The sequence below is a fragment of the Rhinopithecus bieti genome, unplaced genomic scaffold (assembly GCF_001698545.2).
Source record: "Rhinopithecus bieti isolate Rb0 unplaced genomic scaffold, ASM169854v2 scaffold_39962, whole genome shotgun sequence".
Lineage (NCBI taxonomy): Eukaryota > Metazoa > Chordata > Mammalia > Primates > Cercopithecidae > Rhinopithecus > Rhinopithecus bieti.
The window spans coordinates 152,733-174,663 of record NW_016816432.1 but is presented as its reverse complement, the minus strand read 5'-3'; the positions used below and the strand labels follow the sequence as shown (position 1 = coordinate 174,663).

Genomic DNA, 21,931 nt, shown 5'->3' with positions numbered 1-21,931 from the left:
GAAATGTATTACAGTAAACAGTATTCCTGTATCCTTCATTCCGCAAATGCAAAAGCCTGCTCTGTACAAGGTATATGCAGAATATGAAAAGGTATCAAATCTGGATCTGCTCTCTGCCAGCTGTCAAAGCATTGCTTCTCACACACGTTAATGTGATCTTGTTAAAATGCAGATTCTGAACCCTGGGGATGGGGCCTGATTCTACATTTCTAACAGGCTCCCAGGTGATGCCAACGCTGCTGGTCTGTGTAACACAGATAAACGTTTCTAGTAGAGAAGGAGACATGCAAATACTTATAATACAAAGGTAAGTACCTTAGGGCTTCCACTAATTTTCATAAAAAACCTGGATCCCTCCCAACCCTAGGACTGCCTTTGCCCTTTTTATACCTTTAGGGTTCCTTCTGATGTTTTCGTTGTTACTATCTTCCTTGAATTTTATTTCTTCTGAGGTTTCTCACTGCGTATGGTGTTTCGTAGCCTAGGAAAGCCTTTTCGTTATTCTCCTAAGACTAACATTTTACTAATATGTCAAAGTCTAGCTCCTAAATACGCCATCTTGAATTCTTCCCTGCAACCCCAGTCGGGCTGACAGCTCCTTCCTTGTCGCTCCTCATTGAGCAGGTTTTCTCTGTGGGGGGGCGCGGGTGGGGGCGGCAACACGTCAAGCGGAGCGCGGGGGCGGCTCGGGAGGGGCGGAGGGACAGGAGTGTCGCTCGGTCGCCAGGCTGGAGTGCAGTGGTGAGATCTCGGCTCACTGCAACCTCCACCTCCCGGGTTCAAGCGATTCTCCCGCCTCATCCTCCCCAGTAGCTGAGACTTCCGGCGCGCGCCACCACGCCCAGCTAATTTTTGTATTTTTAGTAGAGACCGGGTTTCAACTTGTTGGCCAGGATGGTCTTGATCTCCTGACTTCGTGATCCGCTCGCCTAGGCCTCCCAAAGTGCCGGGATTACAGGCGTGAGCCACCGCGCCCGGCCAGAACAGTTTTAACCTCCGGCAATGGCCACTGCTTCCTTCTGCCTGCAGTTGGAAGTCAGTTTCAGTTTTCTTATTCCCTATAAGGAACCCACCTCTCCCGTCGCCTAACACACAGATGCTGCCCAGAAAACGTGCTGGCGCACCTCAGGCTGGGTAGAAAGCCGCGCCGCTCCTCCCGGTACCGAGCGCCAAAGCCCAGGGAGGCGGCCTCCGAGTGTCCTGTGGGAACGTCCCTTCCGCCGGGTAGTCTCAGAGGCCCAGCGCTCCAATGATCCCGGGTGCAGTCCCCCCAGGCGGCACAGGCCCTGCCTGGCGCCCCCTCCTGGCGCTGGAGGCTGCGTGCGACTGCCCACCATCGAGGCGGCGGCGGCTAGAGAGGCCGGCGGGCCCGGGACACCGAGGCTGCAGGCCGCAGGGAACGCGCACGGGGCCGAGTCCGCGCCGCCCGCCTTGTAGCCATTTTAGGAGGAATCGCTGATCGCCAGCGAGGGGTGCGGCTTCAATTTCAATAACTTTATTGGTGGCCTGATCTGCAGAACAGTCATCACTTCAGTGGCCCCTGGAGGAGGGAGCGCATCGCCCGAGGTGACTGGGGTGGGGGCGCCCCTGGCAGTGAGCGCGGGGACGCGGGGGAGTCCCGATAGCTTGTTTCCCGACTAGGGGCAGCGAGGGCACCAGGGTATTTGCTGGCATTCCCGCAGGCCAGGAGGGAGAAGGCTCCGGGGCTTGGCTTCCCTGGGGCGGGGAAATCCCTTGCCCTGTCCCAAGGCGCATGGGCGGGGCCGGGGGGCGCCCCTGACGCGGCTGCTGAGGTGTTCCCAGCCCGGTGTGGTTCTCCGCGGTAGGTGGTCCCCGACAAGCTGCAGCCATGGGAAACACCACCAGCGACCGGGTGTCCGGGGAGCGCCACGGTGCCAAGGCTGCCCGCTCCGAGGGCGCAGGCGGTCATGCCCCGGGGAAGGAGCACAAGATCATGGTGGGCAGTACGGACGACCCCAGCGTGTTCAGCCTCCCCGACTCCAAGGTAAGGGTCCCACGCCCGCAGTTGGTGGCAGTACTGCAGCGGGTTGATTTCCGGGCTCCTCTTCCCTTTCTTGGTTCTTTTCTGCCGCGCCGAACGGGGCTATGGTTTTCTGAATTAAAAGGATTTTTCGGGGACAGAGGTGTTGGATGGTAATTCCTCTTGCAGTGCCGCCTCAAAATAGGATAAAGAGGCGGAGTTCTTGTTTTCCTGGTGTTCTGACTAATCTGTTGGCCACATTTTTAGGATGGGGACAATAGACATCCCCGATCCTTGGTTCTTCCTAACATGCACGAGTGGCTCTCCTCTATAGCGTTGCCGAATTTGTAGTTTGTTAGCCCCAGAGGACAACTTCAGAGGGTAGGTTGCACGAGTTGCTAACCATAGGTGGTAGTTTCTCACCTTTGCCCTGAGGTGGCTACATGAAATTCTTTTTCTGAAAATTTCTATGTATCAATATCATTTTTGCCCTTCTAGCAGCTCTGCACTTGTGATCTTCCCTTTTGGCACGGCTGTAAGCAGCAACTACTTGCTTATTGAATACTTTCCCCTAGTCTTGGGGATCAATTAAGGACATCATTTGGTTGACTGCTTAATTTTTGTCCCATACTTTATAGTTGTGGCTGAGGCTGTGCCTCTTTCACGCCCCGCTGCTGCTCCGCAGGTGGAAGAGCCAATGATTCCACGACTTGTTTACTCCCCAGTAGTACTTCAAAATGTTGCGTGGCTAAAAAACGACAACCCATAGCTGCCTTGAAGACCTTGCTCTCAATTCCAAGGACTTTCAGGAAGAGCCAACTTGTTTTTTCACTCTGTAAAGAAAGGACAGATGGAGCTGATAGCAGCAATTACCATTCTAATGTTTCTAATCGCTTTTAGAGCTGGCAGCATGAAATACAGGTAGTTTCTCCAGGTAGACTGACTGGATGAGATAGAAAAATGGAGGGCTTGAGGAGATTGGGGTGTATTTGATGTTTCCTATCATTTCGTCACTTCCCAGGGAACTGGGGCTTTAGAGAGTGAATAGAGTATTATTTGTCATATTGGTAGCACGTGGAATTTGGATTCCATGATTTATTTCCTTGGATCTCAATTGATAACATCATCACAGCCAGGCGCGGTGGCTCACGCCTGTAATCCCAGCACTTTGGGAGGCCGAGGACGTTGGATCATTTGAGGTCAGGAGTTCGAGACCAGCCTGACCAACATGGTGAAACGTCGTCTCTACTAAAAATACAAAAAAAATTAGCTGGGCGTGGTGGTGCATGCCTGTAGTCCCAGCTACTCGGGAGGCTGAGGCAGGAGAATCGCTTGAACCTGGGAGGCGGTGATTGCAGTGAGTGGAGATCAAGTCACTGCACTCCAGCCTGGGCGACAGAGTGAGACTCTGTCTCAAAAGAAAAAAAAAAAAAAAAAAACCAACCAACCATAATCACAGAGAAGTGAGAGTGATTAAAAGGAGCACTTATTGGGGTTTATTCTCCATTCTTATTTGGGCTACCTACAAGCCATCTGAATTTACTTATTCAAAGCTTTCGAAAGATGATCTGCCTCATTATATTTTTACCCTTTTCCTACGCTGATGACTCAGGATTTAAATACAGTGTATTTGTTGAACTGTGACTGCAGTAATTGGTGTCCTGATTAAAAGCCAGGTTGCTCTGTCTGAACTGGGGCCTATTTTGTATTATTCTTATCTCTCACATCAGTCTTGGTATTTGTGAATTAAGAAAATTATTCATATAATTTTCAGATGGTCTGAAAATTAGTTCAGATAATTCCTAAGGTCTCATTTAAATCTAAAATTTTATAGTTCTCAATCTACCCTCTTTACTTCTAACCTCAACATTTTACTTAAACATCAAACTGTAGTTCTAATTGTTGTTTTGCCTCTTTTCCTGGTAGTTTTGCTGAGTAACTTGGAGTAAATAATCTTTCTGCTAGTCAGCCGCATTCATTCCTACTACAGAAATGTCATGTCATAAGTGGAAGGACTTTCCTCCAAAGCTAGGCATATTAATAGTTTGTAGCTTTCAAATTCTAAACTGAAAATCCTGTCATAAAAGTAACTGATAGAAACAGTGGTAGGGGGGCCTACTTTGCTTGAATGCCTGCCTTTTTCAGTGGACTAGTTCAGTGGTTCTCAATCCTGTTTGCACGTTAGAATCACCTCAGATTTCTTTAAATACTTTTTGGAAAATTTTAAACATTATCAAAGTAGGGGGAGACAATATAATGACATCTATATACGTGCCACCCAGTTTGAAGAATGATCAGATCTTGAATGAACATGTAACATCTATACCCCAGTCCACTATTCCCCCACTAGTTATTTTGAAACAAATTCCCAGACATTATATCAAATATTATTTTATCTGTAACATTTTAGGATGTACCTCTAAAGATGAGGGTTTTTTGTTTATTTTAACATAATCACGGTATATCTGGGAAGCTTTTTTTCTTTATTTTAATGTAATCCCAGTATTATCTAGAAAGCTTTTTAAAAATAGATTCCCAGATCTTATATCAGAATCTGAGGGTTATTCTTAGGCATATGTCAAATTCTTGATTCTAACGCAGCCAGTTAGGCCAGGGTGCATCATTCTGATAATATGTAGTTTTCTCTGAAGTCAATTCCTTATGTGAAAGTCCTTTCAATTCTCTTTCTCTGTTTACTTTGGATTATCCTGCTAGTGATGTCTTATACTGTAGTTCTGAGGAATATCAAGAGAATGTATGGAAGGGAAACTGTCAACCATTTTGAAAAGAAAGCCCAAATGAATAAGCTAGTCCTTTTAATAAAAAAAAAAAAACCCACATTATTCTATTTAGTAATATTTAGGCTTAATACTATACAGTCTTCTTCACCAAAGTCTCTTAAACCAGTCTAAAACAGGGGTCAGCAATCTTTCTGTAAAGGGCCAGATAGTAAACAGTTTAGACTTTGTAGACCATACAGTCTCTGTTATAGCTACACAATTCTGCCACTCTAGCATGTAAGCAGCTATAGACAATATAGGTAAGCAAGGCAGGTATTTTGGTTCAGACCTCTAGTCTCAGCTTCTCTGGAAACTATGGCTTGAGCCCAGGAGTTCGAGGCTGCAGTGAGCTATGATCACACCACTTACTGCATTCCAGCCTGCGTGACAGAGCAAGGTCCTTTCTCAATCAAACAATCAATACAATAATAGGTAAACAAATGGGTAGAGCTGTTTTCAAATAAAACTTGATAAAAGCATCTAGCTCACTGGCTGGCTGCCAATTCTTGGTCCAAAGGATAGTAATGAAAAGAAACAGGAGTTACTGTTTTTACAATCCCACAAACCTCATTTAATAAGAGAGCTACTTTTGATAAAGGAAATTGTATTTTTGATCTCTTGCTCCTTGAGGTTCTAGAATTTTTATTCCTACTCCTGAAATAATTAGTATAAACCTGGGATAGGGGAGTAAGTAAGATTTCATAGCCACTTCTCAAGTTTTAAGAAATCAGTGATCTGGTTTTTGAATTTTTGATGTTTCTTCTTTTTGTAACTTGTTAGCTGAAATAGAGTTTATGAATTACTTATAAACTAGAATTTTGATATCTCTAACTTCCATTACAACTGGTAATTGAGGACTATTCATATTTGCCTATAAAAGTATATGACTCACTTAATTATTTTTTACAGAACCATACTTTGTTTTCATTTTTTTTTCTCTCTTAAAAAAGACTCAGTAGCGGGCCGGGCACGGTGGCTCAAGCCTGTAATCCCAGCACTTAGGGAGGCCAAGGTGGGTGGGTCACGAGGTCAGGAGATGGAGACCATCCTGGCTAACACGGTGAACCCCCGTCTCTACTAAAAATACAAAACCTAGCCGGGCAAGGTGGCGGCGCCTGTAGTCCCAGCTGCTCGGGAGGCTGAGGCCTGAGAATGGTGTGAACCCGGGAGGCGGAGCGTGCAGTGAGCCGAGATCGCGCCACTGCACGCCAGCCTGGGCGACAGAGCAAGACTCTGTCTCAACAAATAAAAAATAAAAAAATAAGAAAGACTCAGAAGCATATCATAATTGCCTGCCTATGAGTTAAACTAGTGGTAGGGAGTTAGTTTTTTTTCTTTTTTTTTTTAAAGGGAGAGTCTAAGGCTGTGAAAGGGTGAGTGATACAGGTAGACTCAAAAGTTAGGCTTTAATTTAGGCAGTGCTTGAGCATAGGCCATTTGACCATTTTTGGTCCTAGATGAGTTCTTTTTCTATAATTTGTTCAAACTCTGATTTAGTTGCTAATTTTGGGGTTTATATCCTTAGCTAAAGCCTAGCCCCCTTCTCTACTCTAGGAAGGAGAGTGACCTTTTTAGAATTCTTGGGTCACAGTTTATTCTAGGGATGACCTACTCCTTCTTACAGCTCCCTGGGGACAAAGAGTTTGTATCATGGCAGCAGGATTTGGAGGACTCCGTAAAGCCCACACAGCAGGCCCGGCCCACTGTTATCCGCTGGTCTGAAGGAGGCAAGGAGGTCTTCATCTCTGGGTCCTTCAACAATTGGAGCACCAAGATTCCACTGATTAAGAGGTGACAAGTATCTTGGTTGAATCTCAGGGTCCAGGAATAGAGACCTGATTTCTTTTCTCAGAAGAGAGACCCAGCTGGACTACTTTTCTCCACCTGCTAAGGACTCTCTAGAACATGCCCTTTTCTGTGGCCACTTAGTATATCTGTGGGATTTTTTTAACCTCATAGTGAGTCAGAGGTGTTTTATCCCTTAGAATTTCATTGCCTCAGAGGGATTCATAATAGCTTTGTGACTACATTCTTTAGGACTATGTCATACAAGTCCTGTCTATGCTTGTGGGAAGTCTTCTGTAACTGGCTGAGTCTTGTTGCTCTGACTTCTGCACTAAAGCAAAACACATTTTGAAGTTCTAGGTAGTCATGTTATTTGTTGCTTCCAAAGCAATAATGAATGATTTAACTGGTTGTCAGAATGAGCCTTTGGATGATAGTTCATTTTCCAGAAAAGGTTCACCAAAACAAAGTACCTTGAGGCACTTCTGTATCCTGAACCTACCTATCTCATTTGCACTGGTGAGGAACTTGTTCTACTGAAGCAAAATAGTTATACTAAGGTGAACCATTTGAGGGGATTAATGTTTTTATTATTCTTTTCCAGATATTGGTTAAGAACTAATGTTGTTGGGAGGAGCTGGTAAATACATGTCCAAGATGGTACAGAAAAGGAGAATGGGTTTATATGTTGTTTTTTACACCAGAGATACAAGGCTTAGGAATCTGGGAAATTATTCGTATGATACTATGATTGCCATTTGTTTTTTACATTCAGTCTTCTAAAAGAAACTTGGCCTGTTTGCCTTTCTTTTTTCTTCTGTAGCCATAATGACTTTGTTGCCATCCTGGACCTCCCTGAGGGAGAGCATCAGTACAAGTTCTTTGTGGATGGACAGTGGGTTCATGATCCATCAGAGGTAAGGCCTTGATCTCCAAGGGTAACCACTGACTTAGCAGTCTCATTTTAGCTGTCATTTCTGTCAAGACTGATGGGCAACAGCTCCTCTACACTGGAGGATTTCTCTCTTGATAAAACGTGGAGGTGCTGAGTACAATCACATGTAAATTTTAGTAAAAAAGGAAGGTTGGATGGGAGAGATAGATTTGAAAGACTCATTAATTCTTTGTATTCACTGTTTCAGCCTGTGGTTACCAGTCAGCTCGGCACAATTAACAATTTGATCCATGTCAAGAAATCTGATTTTGAGGTGTTCGATGCTTTAAAGCTAGATTCTATGGAAAGTTCTGAGACATCTTGTAGAGGTAATTTTGTAGTATTTACTCTCTTGCTGTGTCTTTCTTGTAATGTATGTTCCTTCCTAAAAGTTGTTTATGTGTGTGTTTATATATATATGGGGGGGGGGGCGGGAGGCAAGAGAGAGACAGAGATATTTCTCCTATAAACATTTAAGTCTTTTCTTTGCAGCAAACATACACACACACACACACATTGTAACACAAGTCTCATGATACAATGTTTACCTTATTACATGTGATACACTCTATTTTCCATGTTATCTTTTATAACCACTAATGGGCTACAGCCTATAGTTTGAAAAGCTGTTTCTAGTAATATTTCAAGTTTTCCACTGACCTTTGATGATATTACTCAGAAGAGAAGATACATGTATGTAGTTTGTTCGGTATGCCCCATCTTAATCCTGCCAGTTTGAGAGCTCAGTTAGCAGTTTCATGATTTTATGAGGCCCAAAAAGTGTGGGGGGAAAAAAAGGTTAAAAAAAAGAAAAGAAAACCAACAGCCTAGGCAATATGGCAAGACCCATCTCTACAAAAAATTTTTAAAAATTAGCCGAGTGTAATGGCACAAGTCTGTGGGCCCAACAACTTGGGAGGCTGAGGCGTGAGGATTACTTGAGCCCAGGAGGTTGAGGCTGCTGTGAACTATGTTTGAGTCTCCGCACTCCAGCCTGGGTAATAGAGTGAGATCCTGCCTCAAAAACAAGACAACCACTGCCCCTGCCCCGCCCCCCCCGACAATTCTGTTGTAGATAATTGAAATGTTGTAAGTTTTTGGTTAAAAAAAAAAAAAATCTTTGGTAGCGGAAAAGATCTTTATACTTTTATTTCCTATAATATTACTTGATCCAAGGCCTTCATCTCTACTTACAATTGCTATAGTATCAGAGAATGTTTTGCTAACCACACTTGTAGTTACCATTTTGTTACTTTACAATAAGAGCTAAGACTATCTAAAGAATTGTGCACTGTATTCCCAGTGAGCACACTTCTCTCTAATGAGTTCAAAGCCTACCTCTGCTACTAAGTAGTTTTGCTATCATGAACAAATCTCTCAACCGTTTTCATTCTGAGTTTCTTCACAGTAAAACCAGGGACTTATACTTTCAGTGATTCTCAGCTGAGGAGGCACAATACCTTAAGTGGAACATATTTGAATTTCAGGGGAGAAGGGTGGCTTTGCTGTTTCTAAAGGAAATTATTGCCTGGGCACAGTGGCTCAGGCCTGTAATCCCAGCACTTTGGGAGGCCTAGGTGGGGGGATCACCTGAGGTCAGGAGCTCGAGACCAATATGGCTACCATGGTGAAACCCTGTCTCTAATAAAAATACAAATTAGCCAAGCGTGGTGATACACACCTCTAGTCCCGGCTGGCTACTCAGGAGGTTGAAGCGGGAGAATCACTTGAACCTGGGAGAGGGAGGTTGCAGTGAGCTGAGAAGGCGCCACTGTACTCCAGCCTGGGTGACAGAGTGAGACTTTGTCTCAAAAAAAAAAAGAAAAAAGCCTGGCACAGTGGCTCATGCCTGTAATCCCAGCACTTTGGGAGGCCGAGGCGGGCGGATCATGAGGTCAGAAGATCAAGACCATCCTGGCTAACACGGTGAAACCCCTCTCTACTAAAAAAATACAAAAAATTAGCTAGGCGTGGTGGCCGGCGCCTGTAGTCACAGCTACTCGGGAGGCTGAGGAGAATGGCCTGAAACCCAGGAGGCGGAGCTTGCAGTGAGCTGGATCGGCAGCTGCACTCAGCCCGGGGTGACAGAGCGAGACTCCAGTCCAAAAAAAAAAAAAAAAAAAAAGATTTATCAATAAGTGGTAATAATCAGGCGGCGCGCGCTGGCTCAAGGCTGTAATCCCAGCCTTTGGGAGCGGACGCGGGATCCACGAGGTCAGGAGATCGAGACATCCTGCAACAACGTGAAACTCGTCTCCTACTTAAAAAATACAAAAAACTAGCCGGGCGAGGTGGCGGGCGCCTGTGAGTCCAGCTTACTTGGGAGGCTGAGGCAGGAGAATGCGTGACCCGGAGGTCGAGCTTGCAGTGGAGCTGAGATCCGCCACAGCACCTCCAGCCTGGGTGCAGAGCGAGACTCGTCTCAAAAAAAAAAAAAAAAAATAGTGTAATCAAATCTTGTTGAGCGAAATTTGAAAATGTTGTTTTCATCATATAAGCTTCAGAGGTTAAACTGGACACATTATTCTTTGACTGGTAGGACAATAATTTAAAAGGGTTTAAAAATGCCGATTTAGATTATGAGGATACTTGTGACTAATTTTGTATTATATGATTCTGGCTAAGTAACCAGTAAATAATAGACATGTAATCATAATTATATAGAGAGGAAACTAACATACTTTTGATATTTCCCTCTTTCCCCTAATTTCCCAATCTATTGAGGTAACGCTTATAATCCATTTTTTACTAGGAATCCACAGATAATGGATTTTAGTCTGCCCTCATTTACTATCTAGTCATGTATGTAACTTTAGGCAAATAACCAATTTGTATTTATTTTTTTTCTGGTGAAAAGGCAATAAAAACTATTTTGTGCATTTCCCAAGGGTATTTTGTGGATCATGTAACAAAATAACAAAGCATAATACTTTGTAAAGTTTCAGGTTCCATATGTTTTAAAGATAGTATTTATTATCAGAGTATTCTACTTTTTTTCCTTTTGCCTTGTATGTGTTTTTTTATTTTTAATTGACACATAACAATCGTACACATTTGTGAGATACAATGTGATGTTTCAATACATTTCATATGTGTAATGATCAAGTCAGGACAATTAGCGTATTCATCATCTCAAACATTTGTCATTTCTTTGTGGTGATAACATTCAAAATCCTTTCTTCTAGCTATTTTATTTTGTTACATTATTGTTACCTATATTCACTCTACTGTGCAATAGAACACTGGAACTTAGTTCTTACAATGAATTTGGTGGCTCACACCTGTAATCCTAGCACTTTGGGAGGCTAAAGTGGGAGGATCATTTGAGCCCAGGAGTTTGAGACCAGCCTGGGCAACATAGTGAGGCCCTCTCTCTACAAAAAAATCAAAAAATTAGCTAGGCATGGTGGCATGTGCCTTTAGTACCAACTACTCTGAAGGCTGAGGTAAGAGGATCGCTTGAGCCCAGGAGGTCAAGGCTGTAGTGAGCCGTGATCAAGCCACTGCACTCCAGCCTAGGTGACAGGGCAAGACCCTGTCTCAAAAAAGAAACAATACTGGCCGGGCGTGGTGACTCAAGCCTGTAATCCCAGCACTTTGGGAGGCCGAGATGGGCGGATCACGAGGTCAGGAGATCGAGACCATCCTGGCTAACACGTTGAAACCCCGTCTCTACTAAAAAAAAATACAAAAAACTAGCAGGACAACGTGGCGGGCGCCTGTAGTCATACTTTTTTCATTTTTTTGGAGGTGTAATTTATACATCATAAAATTAACTCTTAAATTGTACAACTCAGTAATTTTTAGTATACTCAGAGTTGTGTGATTATCACAGCTATCTAATTCCAGAGTATTTTTATCACCTGCAGAATAAACCCTGTACCCATTAGCAGTCACATCTCATTCCCTCCTCCCCTCCGCCTCTGGCAACCACAAATCTTGCTGTCTTAAGGATTTGCCTGTTCTGGACTTTTCATATCAGTGGAATCCTACAAATTGTGGTCTTTTGTGACTTGCTTCTTAGCATCGTGTTTTCAGGGTTCATCCATCTTGTAACCATGTATCAGTACTTTGCTCTTTTTTATGGCTGAATAAGAGCCCATTGTATGGACATACTCTGTTTATCCATTCATTAGTTAATAGACATCTTGATTGTTTCTACTTTTTGGCTATTATAAATAATGCTACTATGAACATACAAGTTTTTGTGTAGACATATGTTTTCATTTCTTTTGGGTATATACCCAGTGTATAATTGCTGGGTCATGTAGTAACTTTATGTTTAACTATTTGAGGAACTGCCAAACTGTTTTCCAAAGTGGCGGGACTACTTTACATTCCCTCTAGCAGTGGGAATAGTGTGAGCGTTCCAATTTCTCCATTCCTTTGTTGACACTTGTTACTGTCTATCTGTTTGATTTTAACTGTCCTAGTGAGTATGAAATGGTAGCTTATTATGGTTTTGATTTGCATTTCCCTAATGACAGTTACATACATTTTGTCCTTATTGTTGCAATCATTATTGTATTGGTAGTCTTAGGGGTTTATAAACTTGTTGTTTGGCTGGAAAAAAAAATCTAATCTTTTCCCATTGTTTGAAAGTTACAAGGCATCTTCACATCCATTATCTAATTTGATTTCCTCAAAAACATCATGAAATAGGGCAAATATTATTTTTATTTTATGAAGAAACTGACCATTATGGAGGGATTCTTCCAAGGTCCTACAACTGATAAATGTAATAGCTCTTCCTTGAGCCTGGGTCTTTGAGTCTTTATCTCTTTGTCTCCCAAATCATGTTGCCATGTTGAGGAGCTTCATGGTTTATGTCCAGGGGACTCGGATTTTTTCTCTGGTTACCTTACAGCTGTAGATCCCACAGGTCACAAGTTTGTGATCCAGGACTTCTACTATATTTAATGTTAGCTGTCATGTATTGATAACTTTTTCCATGCATTCTTGCTAATTCTCCAACTCTTTCTCATATTTGTATAAATATCTTTCAGACCTTTCCAGCTCACCCCCAGGGCCTTATGGTCAAGAAATGTATGTGTTTCGATCTGAGGAAAGATTCAAATCCCCACCCATCCTTCCTCCACATCTACTTCAAGTTATTCTTAACAAAGACACTAATATTTCTGTGAGTATCCTCAGTATTACTGGCGCATCTGGGAGTGTCTAGGACCATTTGGACCAAAGTTCAGAGATCCTGGAGGTTAGGATGATTACAGAGGTGTGTTGAGATTACAAGTCATACACATATCAGTAACATTACAGATTGCCTTTTTCCAGTGCTGAGTCACAGCTGCTTCAGCCACTCATATAAAAAATCGTAGTTGTCTCCTCATCGTTATAAAATCAGGATCAGAGCTATGGACTTCTATTTGAGCACAGCATGAAGGAGTAGTTATCATTTGGGGATGTACAAAAGAATTATAAAAGTTTTTTTGTATATAATTTATGTCTCTATTCAATCTACTTGATTCCTACTATGATTATTTTTGCCTTGCATTTTGCCACAACTCTTCCTTGTGTGTTGTGGGCAAGATTTTCATTTTAACTCTCTTAAGGAAGATTAGTAGATGCTGAGGCATAAGATTTCTGCCCTGGACTGGTAATTTTTCTAATTTTCTGTAATAGGATTTTATTATTGATACATAGTAGAGTGGGTACATTATTGAAAAGAGCGCATTCTAGTTTAAATTTCTCAAAGAGCTCTGAGGAAGAGTAAGCTGTTTGGTTTGTCTGTGCCTTAATTTCATTTAGTAATTTTTTTCTCTCTCTCTTAGTGTGACCCAGCCTTACTCCCTGAGCCCAACCATGTTATGCTGAACCATCTCTATGCATTGTCCATTAAGGTGAGTGGTGGCCCTGGCTCTTCACAGAGCTCCCTGGAATGAGAGGTCAAGGGTAACATATGTTCTCAGTGGTTACTTTCTCTGCTATTTCATTGAAGCTGAAACTGGCAGTAATGATCAAATTATAGAAGAACTCTCTTTTTTTAACTAATAGGTTGTTTGTTTTAAAATCTCAGTCTCTGTGTTCTGGCTGGCTGAATTGCCTTCTGATAGGACTTTTTTGCTGCCCAGTTATTTTTTGGGTGGCTAGAGTCTTTCCACCAGCTATTTACTTAAGTTTGAGTTCATAGCATAGGATTTATTCTGCAGAAAAAGCAGGTTTAGCTTCTAGTTCAAAGAATGCTTTAATGTGATATTAAGGCTTTCACTTTTTTGAAGGTGGAATTGAGCTACTTTCAGGTGCCTCATTCATATATACTCAGGTGCTTGCATCTCTTCTATACACGAGTTAAAGGAGAGATGTGACCAGATTTGCCCTGTCTCTTCAACTCTAGAGTCCTCCTTGGTTTTTCTGCTGCTTTAGAGTCTGGGCTGAAAATAGCCATTCTTTTCTGTCTTGTTGTGTCTTTGTGGTTTGGCTATTGGAATAAAGTTATATAGCTCTGTGATTATCAAACCAGGCTGATTATCATCAGAGTCTCCTGGGGGAGATTGTAAAAATACAGATTCAGCAGCTCCATTCCTAGAGATTCTGAATAAGTGCATCTAGGATGGGCCCTATAGTTTTTTTAAGCTGCTTTTACTTGGATATATAGCTGGATTTGGGAAATCACTGATACAGCTAACAAATTATGTGGTACAATATAACACTTAAAATATATTATTGAATTTAATTTTATAATAACCTGGTAAGTATTATTTTTAACCCCTGTTTTATAGATAAAGAAACTAAAGCTCAGAGAAGGTCAAATTGCCAGTAAGTACCAGAGACAGGACTGCTGAGGTCCAATCCTCCTATGTTAACTTCATATTCTTTCCTATATTATCATTATGCCAGGTCTTTCCAAGTAGGTTTTTCTCATTTCCACAAAACCTGTGGAAGTGTAAAAGTGAATTTTTTACCTGCCTTGCTTCTGTCGTATTTAGGCTTTGTGTCAACTCTGGAGTGTTAACGCGAGAAGCATTCATGGTGGTAATACCGTATGGGGGAAGGTAGAAGGATATACTTGTTCTTAATGGGATTTGCTTAGGTTCTTTGGGATCTGATGGATTTTGCCTCCTGTAACTGCTCGTTGGGTGTCATTTAATTTACCTAGGCTTGCCATCTCCTCCTGTGGTACATCTGTAGTCTGCAACACAGCCTGGGAAATGGTGCCTCTTGCTCTCTTCTTACTGGTTCTGACTCAGGTGAAGGTGTTGGTTGTTGTGGCTCATCTTGGTTCAGACCCATTCCTGATTCTCTCAGATTGTTTAGGCGGTTTGGAATTGATCCATTGGATTGGGTGTCTTTCTGAAGAGGATTTTGGCATCTACTTTGTTCGAGGATGGAGAGGGATTCCTAGGTTCCCTCTAAATCAGAGAGATCTTTTTGAATTCATCCCTGGCATTAAATGGAAATTAGACCTGCTTTGGGACTTGGAGATAGTTTTTCAGAAGGATTGTTTCTTTTTTTCTCATTGTCTTTAAGACTTTCTTCTGGAAATGGATGCCAGAATATTTCTTTCTTTTTTTTTTTCCTTGCTAGTTTTAGGCCCAATATTAGAATTTAAAGTAGGGAAGGGAGCAAGGTAGGAGACTAATATTTCTTCAGCACTTTTATGTGTCAGAAACTATGTCAGATATTCTCATGTAATCATCAGAGCCACCTTAATGGTAGGTGTTATCTTTTGTAATGATGAGATAAAAGACTTGGACACACTAAGTAGATTACCCAAGGCCACAAGTAGAATGATGACAGGAGTCAGAATTGGAACTAAAACTTATCTGACCTCCTTCTCTTACATCAAACTATCTCTGTTAAAAGTGAGTGACTTTTGGGTGGCTAGAGTCTTTCCACCAGCTATTTACTTAAGTTTGAGTTCATAGCATAGGATTTATTCTGCAGAAAAAGCAGGTTTAGCTTCTAGTTCAAAGAATGCTTTAATGTGATATTAAGGCTTGTGATATCAGTTTAGGACTGATGGCTGGGAAGAGCTACCTACTGTCTGAACTAATGAATTAGCTGCGTATGTTTCTTTTCTTGCAGGACAGTGTGATGGTCCTTAGTGCAACCCATCGCTACAAGAAGAAGTATGTTACTACTCTGCTATACAAGCCCATCTGAAGGGATCCCTTCTTGCCTCCAAGGATTCAGGAGAAGCATCTCCCTTGCCTTTCTGGACTGAACCAGTCTTACCTGAGACTGGAAGGCTGATTTGCTTTGAGGCTGATATGTGTGTTTCAGAGCCTCTGAGTAGGACGCTCTGCTTTTGCATTTGATTGCAGATGAGAGCTTTATAAGTTCACGGAATTTATTTTAAGAAAAAAATATATACATATGAGAAGAAGGTAAATGGAAGCCTCCTAGCCCCAGCTAGAAGTATTATTTCTGCCTATAGGTTTTCACCAAGACCTGTTTGGGGGCGCTGCAGGAATAACTATATAGGAAGCTTTTTCCTAAAACGAAAGAACAGCAAACTCTTAGGATCCTTGTTGGGCGGAGAGTCTATCACTGCTACCTTGGCTCTCCAAGGAATGGGCTTGTGCTAGACCGCTGCCCTACTTAACAGCTGCCTAATTGCAAGGGCAGCTTTTCTTGCATGGGTTCTCTATATTCCCAGAGTATGTGGCACAATGTGTGTTGTTTATATGATGCCAGATGCCCCACAAGAACCCGTTTTCCTCTCATTTCACATTCTTCCTTTAATAGCCTCCTTCAGATCCCATACCTGACCCCTCTCTAACACAAAACTCATTGGGTAAGTGACTGAAAAGTTTTGTGGCACCTGATCCAACCCAGACACTAGGCCTGTCAGAAGGTCCCTTTTTAGCCCAGCATAGGCGCAGGCCACTTTGTCGTGTTTGTTTTAACTTCTAAAGGAAATATGTCTCAGCATTATAAGAAAAGCAGAATGCAGAACATCTACTTTTTTGTTTTAGTTTGGTGCCAAGGCTCAGGCTGTATTGGCAAATTCCCGAAAGTTTTCACACTTTGCCTGGCCCTGCTTCTGTCTTTTCTCTCTCAGCAAACAGTTCTGAAGGTAGGAGTGGAACCAGGGAGTACTTTCATGTCTTTCATCCTTGAAAGATTTTTATGTGCCTGCATTTTTTTTTTTAATTAAAAAAAAAATGCCTTTTCATTGGTCTTAAGAGACTGCATTGGAGAATTTCAGGCTTTTGATAAATGCTTCTTCAGATTTTTTTCTCTAGTCTAGCCTTCCACGTTCTTAGATCAATATGGCCAACCCTGTACACATCACTACACTAAACACTGCTCTAGATAAACTGCTCAAGTTCATTTCATTCATTTGATGCACCTAAAAGGTTCCCTCATTTTAAAGATTGTTAGGCCAAGAAGCAAGAAAGTATTCCTGGCATTCCCAACCATGAAAAGTATCGTTCTTTGCACCAAGTGTTAACAAAATCATTTTGTTCTCCTGCCTCTTCTTTTTAAAGGGTTTGATGATTAAATGGGGTCATTGAATTCCATTTGTGAGCTGAAAAGTATTCAATCCACTTTTGGGGTTCAGAGATAAAACATTTTTTCCCAAGTAGCTGGGTCTCTTCCATTTTACAGATAAGTCAAATAGTACTAAAGGAGGCTAAACTATTGATGAATGAGAGACTCCCTGACTGCTCAGATGAGCCTAGCCACACTGAAAGGGCACCTACAGGTCAGTTTAGCTACCTCCTGTCTTTCCCATGCAAAGCTGACAATGCAGTTGTCTTTGGACTTGTAGACCTCTTGGATTCCAGGTGTGATGGAGTAAAGTATGGGATTGTTGTTTTGCTGGGGTGCAAATAACTAAATGCTTTGGTGGTTAATTGCTAAGAGTAAATACTACTTTAACCATCCAAGGCTACCTTCTGCAGCAAAAGGCTTTTGTGGAGAACCTTTTATGTTCCCAACCACTTTTTGAATGGTGTGCCATTTAAAAATCCAGGCCAGATCCTATTATAACCAACTCTCAGGATTTACAGTCTTCAGTTGCACTAGAATTTTGTTTTTATCCAATACCCATTAAATAAGTGGGCCACTTAGGAGGATTCAAAATCTTGGTTGTTACATGAAGTTTATTATATTCATATTTCTTGTCAACAGTATTGAAACGTAATATCTATGTGTTCCTGTATGAAAATTTTTACTCCACACAGTAGAGTGGGACAGGAAAAGAGATCTCTTCAATTTCTCTCAGGCCTGAGGCTTTTGTGAAATGGGTCTGCCCCCAGTGACAGTAGGTTTTTTTATATATTTTTTTGAGATGGAGTCTCGCTCTGTCGTCCAGGCTAGAGTGCAGTGGTGCGATCTCAGCTCACTGCAAGCTCCACCTCCTGAGTTCATGCCATTCTCCTGCCTCAGCCTCCCAAGTAGCTGGGACTACGGGTGCCCACCACCACGCCCAGCTAATTTTTTGTATTTTTAGTAGAGACGGGGTTTCACCATGTTAGCCAGGATGGTCTCGATCTCTTGACCTTGTGATCCGCCCACCTCGGCCTCCCGACAGTAGATTTTGATGCTAGTGACCTTCAGATCTTTCTATCTGGAAATGTGCAGAGAGTGTCAGTTTCCCAAGTTCTGAGGTAACTCTCAGCCAGATGTGAAATGGGAGCCCACCAGCTGGTATAGAAGGGAATGGGTAGGAGGCACTGGGTGCTGACTCATTCAGCACTGGGTGCTGTCCCTTTTCTGTACTGCTAATACATCCCATGGTTTTGAGAAGCCTTATCTCAGTCTATTTGGAAGAGAGGGAGGAAGAGAAGGAAGTAACCCAAAGTACTACTCATTTGTCCTTGTGTGTTGATTAGTTAAAGGAATAATTAATTTTATGCTGAGGAGAGTTTGACAGATTTTGAAAACGAGTAAAGGCAAAAACATTTTTTTAGCCTTTATTTTGCCTGTTGGAATTTTACAGAGTCAAAGTAGGCAAAATAAGAAAATAGCTCTTCATGAGGGCTGACCCTTAAAGAACTGCAACATAGTTTTGGAATTGTGGGGAAGAGAAGAGTGACTGAGCTGAGGAGTAATAATAGGAGAATAAAGTCTTGAGTAACTTAGGACTGAAAATGTCCTCTTTTAAAAAGAAATTAAATCAGACACCACATGGTGGTGTCCTTGGATCTCACTGTACAGAATTAGCAGTGTATAACCATCTTCCCTTTGCATCGTGTTCCAATTCTCTCCTCTTTCCTTTCCATTCTGCTTTAAGCTCATTTGTCAGGCATACTTTACCAGAGTGTCAGACATTACGTAAAACACATACGTTAGCCATGCTGCTGGTAAGGAAAAATTCCACACCATGATTGTTAGCCTTCTTTAAGCTTGAAATTGAATGGCATTTAACCATTCTAGGCAACACCCCTGAAGGGCATACCTAACCTCAATAATGTTGGCTTTTTAAACATATGCTTGTGTGGTAGAGAAACTTTGTAAAAGAAGAATCCAGGAGAAGTTTGTGAGGATCCTACAAACCCAGGCCCACTTACTTTGCTCCAATTCTTTCTAGTCTCTTGTAGATCTAATGGGTCTGGAATAAAAACTTTGAAAAGAATTAATATTCCATGTATGCTGCTGAAATGAAGTTAAGTTTAGAAAGAAGTGATACCTCTAGACTGGGTTTATATTAATCTGTGATATAAATGAAGAAGACATACTAATAGAACTCCCTGCTTTTAACTGGGGAAATAGGGCTTTAATAATTTTGACCTCAACTAAAAATGATATGCAATAGTCTATGTTTGTGTGTGTTTGAAATACATTCTGTTCTCAGAGATTTCTACATTCTCACGTTCTAGTGATTTGGGGTGTGGGCTTAATAGCAGATGTACAGTGTATTCCTGCATAATTCTGATTCACTCTTAAAGCCCAGTTCTTGCTGTCTTGTACCAGGGGTTGCTGACTCCAGTTACCCATGGAATGTGGGACCTGGTGGGGGTAGCAATTAGGGTCTTTCAAAACTCTTTGGATCTTAGCATTTGTCTCTCCTTAAGTGCCAGTCACAGTTGGATATGGAAGGACTGTAATTTCTGCAATGAACCCAAACTTTTAGAGTAAAAAGCCAAATCTTTTTTAAATTGTAAGAAAGAAGGGAAAAAAGAGAAAAACTCAAGTCTATTACTTGCAGTAACTACATTACAGTAATTACAGAACACATGGCAATTCTTAGCAATGGAATCCCTCTAGGATTCTAGTTTGGGCTTTGTCTGGATTTGCTTTTCTCAATTGTGCTTTGAAGTAAATAAGCTTTGTTATAAATTACTTTTTTATTAGTTCCAATATTAGTTGGAGTTAACTTGAATTGTATGTAGCACAGCACTTTTGCAGTGAGATTGGTGTGAAATACTAAACACTATGGATTTTGTAGGTGTCAGGTTAAATCATCAAGGGATACCTACATTAAGTAATATATTAGGTATTGATGATCTTACTTCTTTTCTGTTCCCCTCTACAAAACACTTACCTAACCCAGCTTGTGGTTTTAGGACAGCCAAAGCTCACTGTGGTTGGTTAGTCCTAATCGCTACACAGGTTTCATATATGAGACTTGTTTGAATTTTGGTAAATTGGAGCGTGTTGGTTGGTATTACACAACAGCATTTCAAATGAGTGCAGCTCTGTGTCTGTCAGAAAGGAGAGATAAGACTAATTTGAAGGGAATTCAATATGTGAGTCCTCTTTTTAATGGTGCTTTTTGTAACCTTTAATGCTGAGGTACAGAGCTGCTCTTCAATATTTCATAAAGGAGTGGCAGACAAGAGTGGATTTTAAAGCTGTTCTTCAAACGTAATTTGTCACTGACAAATTCTGACAAATTTGTCACTGACATAATTCTGACACACCTGGAAATTATATGATATGACACATACAGAAATGTGGGTTTTTTCCATAAAACTTTAATAAAAGTATTATACAGCAATAATATTTGAGTTATTGATTGATGACTGATTATGTTATCAAGGTCTGTTTGCCTTGGTGTCTCAGGGCCTAAAGAATGTAAACTGCAAGACAACACATTTGAAAGAGAGGAGTCATGGGGTAGGGGACACAAATGAAGTCCTTCTACCTATCACTTTTTCTCTTTTTGTTTCAGGCTATGCCAACATTAACTATAGGAACGCAGACTTCGTGATTTGTTTTTCAGCATTTTCTCTGCTGGCTGTACATTTAGCTATCATCCTGTACTGGATTAGCTGAGCTCTGATCAGACCAATGATTCTCATCCCTGCCTGCACATTCATAACACCTATGGGAGACTATAAACATTGATGGTCAATCCATTTCCACCCTAGTTAAATGGAAATCTCTGGTATGGGGTCCAGGTATCTGTATTTTTAAGTTCCCTCAGATAATGCTAATAGACATCTAGGATTGAGGACCGCTATCCTGGACCCTTCCTAATTCTCTTTCTCTGTCAGATTATATGCTTCATTATATATGAAAACATTGTATACTTTATTCTGACAGCAGATCGTTCACCTCGGATGGCCTTGTTCAGGGACATGATTAAAATTTATGTTTTCTGTTCCATCATTTCACAAGGTTTCTACATAGCTGCCCTCCAGACTTCCTTTTCCTAAAACAACCAAGCTGTTGTATTTTTGGAGCTCTAAAGAGTCAACTGAGTTGAACTAAGGGAGAAAAGAGACTGACAATGTGGACCATGAGAAGAATAGGGGAGTTGCTGAGGGGGAGTGGAAATGCAAGACAGAAGGACATGAAAGGAAGACCTGTGACAGTAGAAATCAACTAGAACAGTTCACCTCAAACCTCAATAGCAGGTCCAGAGATTGCCTCCAGGCTAGAGGTAAAAAGTGGGATATGGTGTGAACTCAGCCTCTGGAAGAATGGTCTCCTAAATATGAACCCCAGTCACTGAAAACAAAACAGCACCGGAATTTCACCAGGGTCCAAACTTGCACTGACGTGCTCTCTAAAGCGTTTATTTCTGGCTCACTTGGCTTGGAGTCTTGTAGTATCCCTTCCAAAGACGACCTTCTTCAGAACTGTATTGACAACTGTGACACAGGTGATTTGGGTACATCACGAGTCTCTTCCTCTCCCTACTCCTTTGTCCTCTGTGGTCACTGTTCATCCAGAATCACATATGCAGGTCTGGAGTACCACGCCCCTTTCTCTAACCCATTTCTTGGCTCCAGGGCACGTACATTGACTGAAGATGAACCGCTCTATGCTCTCCTGGCAGTTAGCAATCTCTCAGCACTTAGCTGTGCTCCAGAGGAGGCTTGAGAGTTCTCCCTTTTTATTGACTTCCTAAGTAGAAAGGCAAAGTTCTTTGTCAGAAGTTAGAAGGTTTAAGGTCTGTATGCCGGGTGATATTTTATTTTATTTTATTTTATTTTATTTTATTCTATTTTAATTTCAAATGTATTTATAATATACCAGAATGTTGAAAAGGTAGAGAGCTTAGTTTTGTTTTCTTTTCTCTTTTCTTTTTTT

At 41.6% G+C, this 21,931-nt stretch overlaps 1 protein-coding gene across 2 annotated transcripts; it reads left to right on the top strand.

The window, feature by feature from the left end:
• The first annotated feature begins 776 nt into the window (after window positions 1-776).
• Window positions 777-17,530, top strand: PRKAB2 (protein kinase AMP-activated non-catalytic subunit beta 2). Of its 2 annotated transcripts, XM_017854882.1 has the most exons (8): window positions 777-1,566; window positions 1,827-2,005; window positions 6,386-6,552; window positions 7,370-7,463; window positions 7,689-7,809; window positions 12,487-12,620; window positions 13,270-13,338; window positions 15,524-17,530. In XM_017854882.1, the coding sequence occupies exons 2-8, from the start codon at window positions 1,850-1,852 to the stop codon at window positions 15,599-15,601; spliced, it is 819 nt and encodes a 272-aa protein (XP_017710371.1). In that variant the 5' UTR covers window positions 777-1,566; window positions 1,827-1,849; the 3' UTR covers window positions 15,602-17,530. The 2 variants fall into 2 exon arrangements, with proteins under 2 accessions (XP_017710371.1, XP_017710372.1); XM_017854883.1 differs by lacking the exon at window positions 777-1,566 and having other exon boundaries at window positions 1,611-2,005.
• The last annotated feature ends 4,401 nt before the right edge of the window (window positions 17,531-21,931 follow it).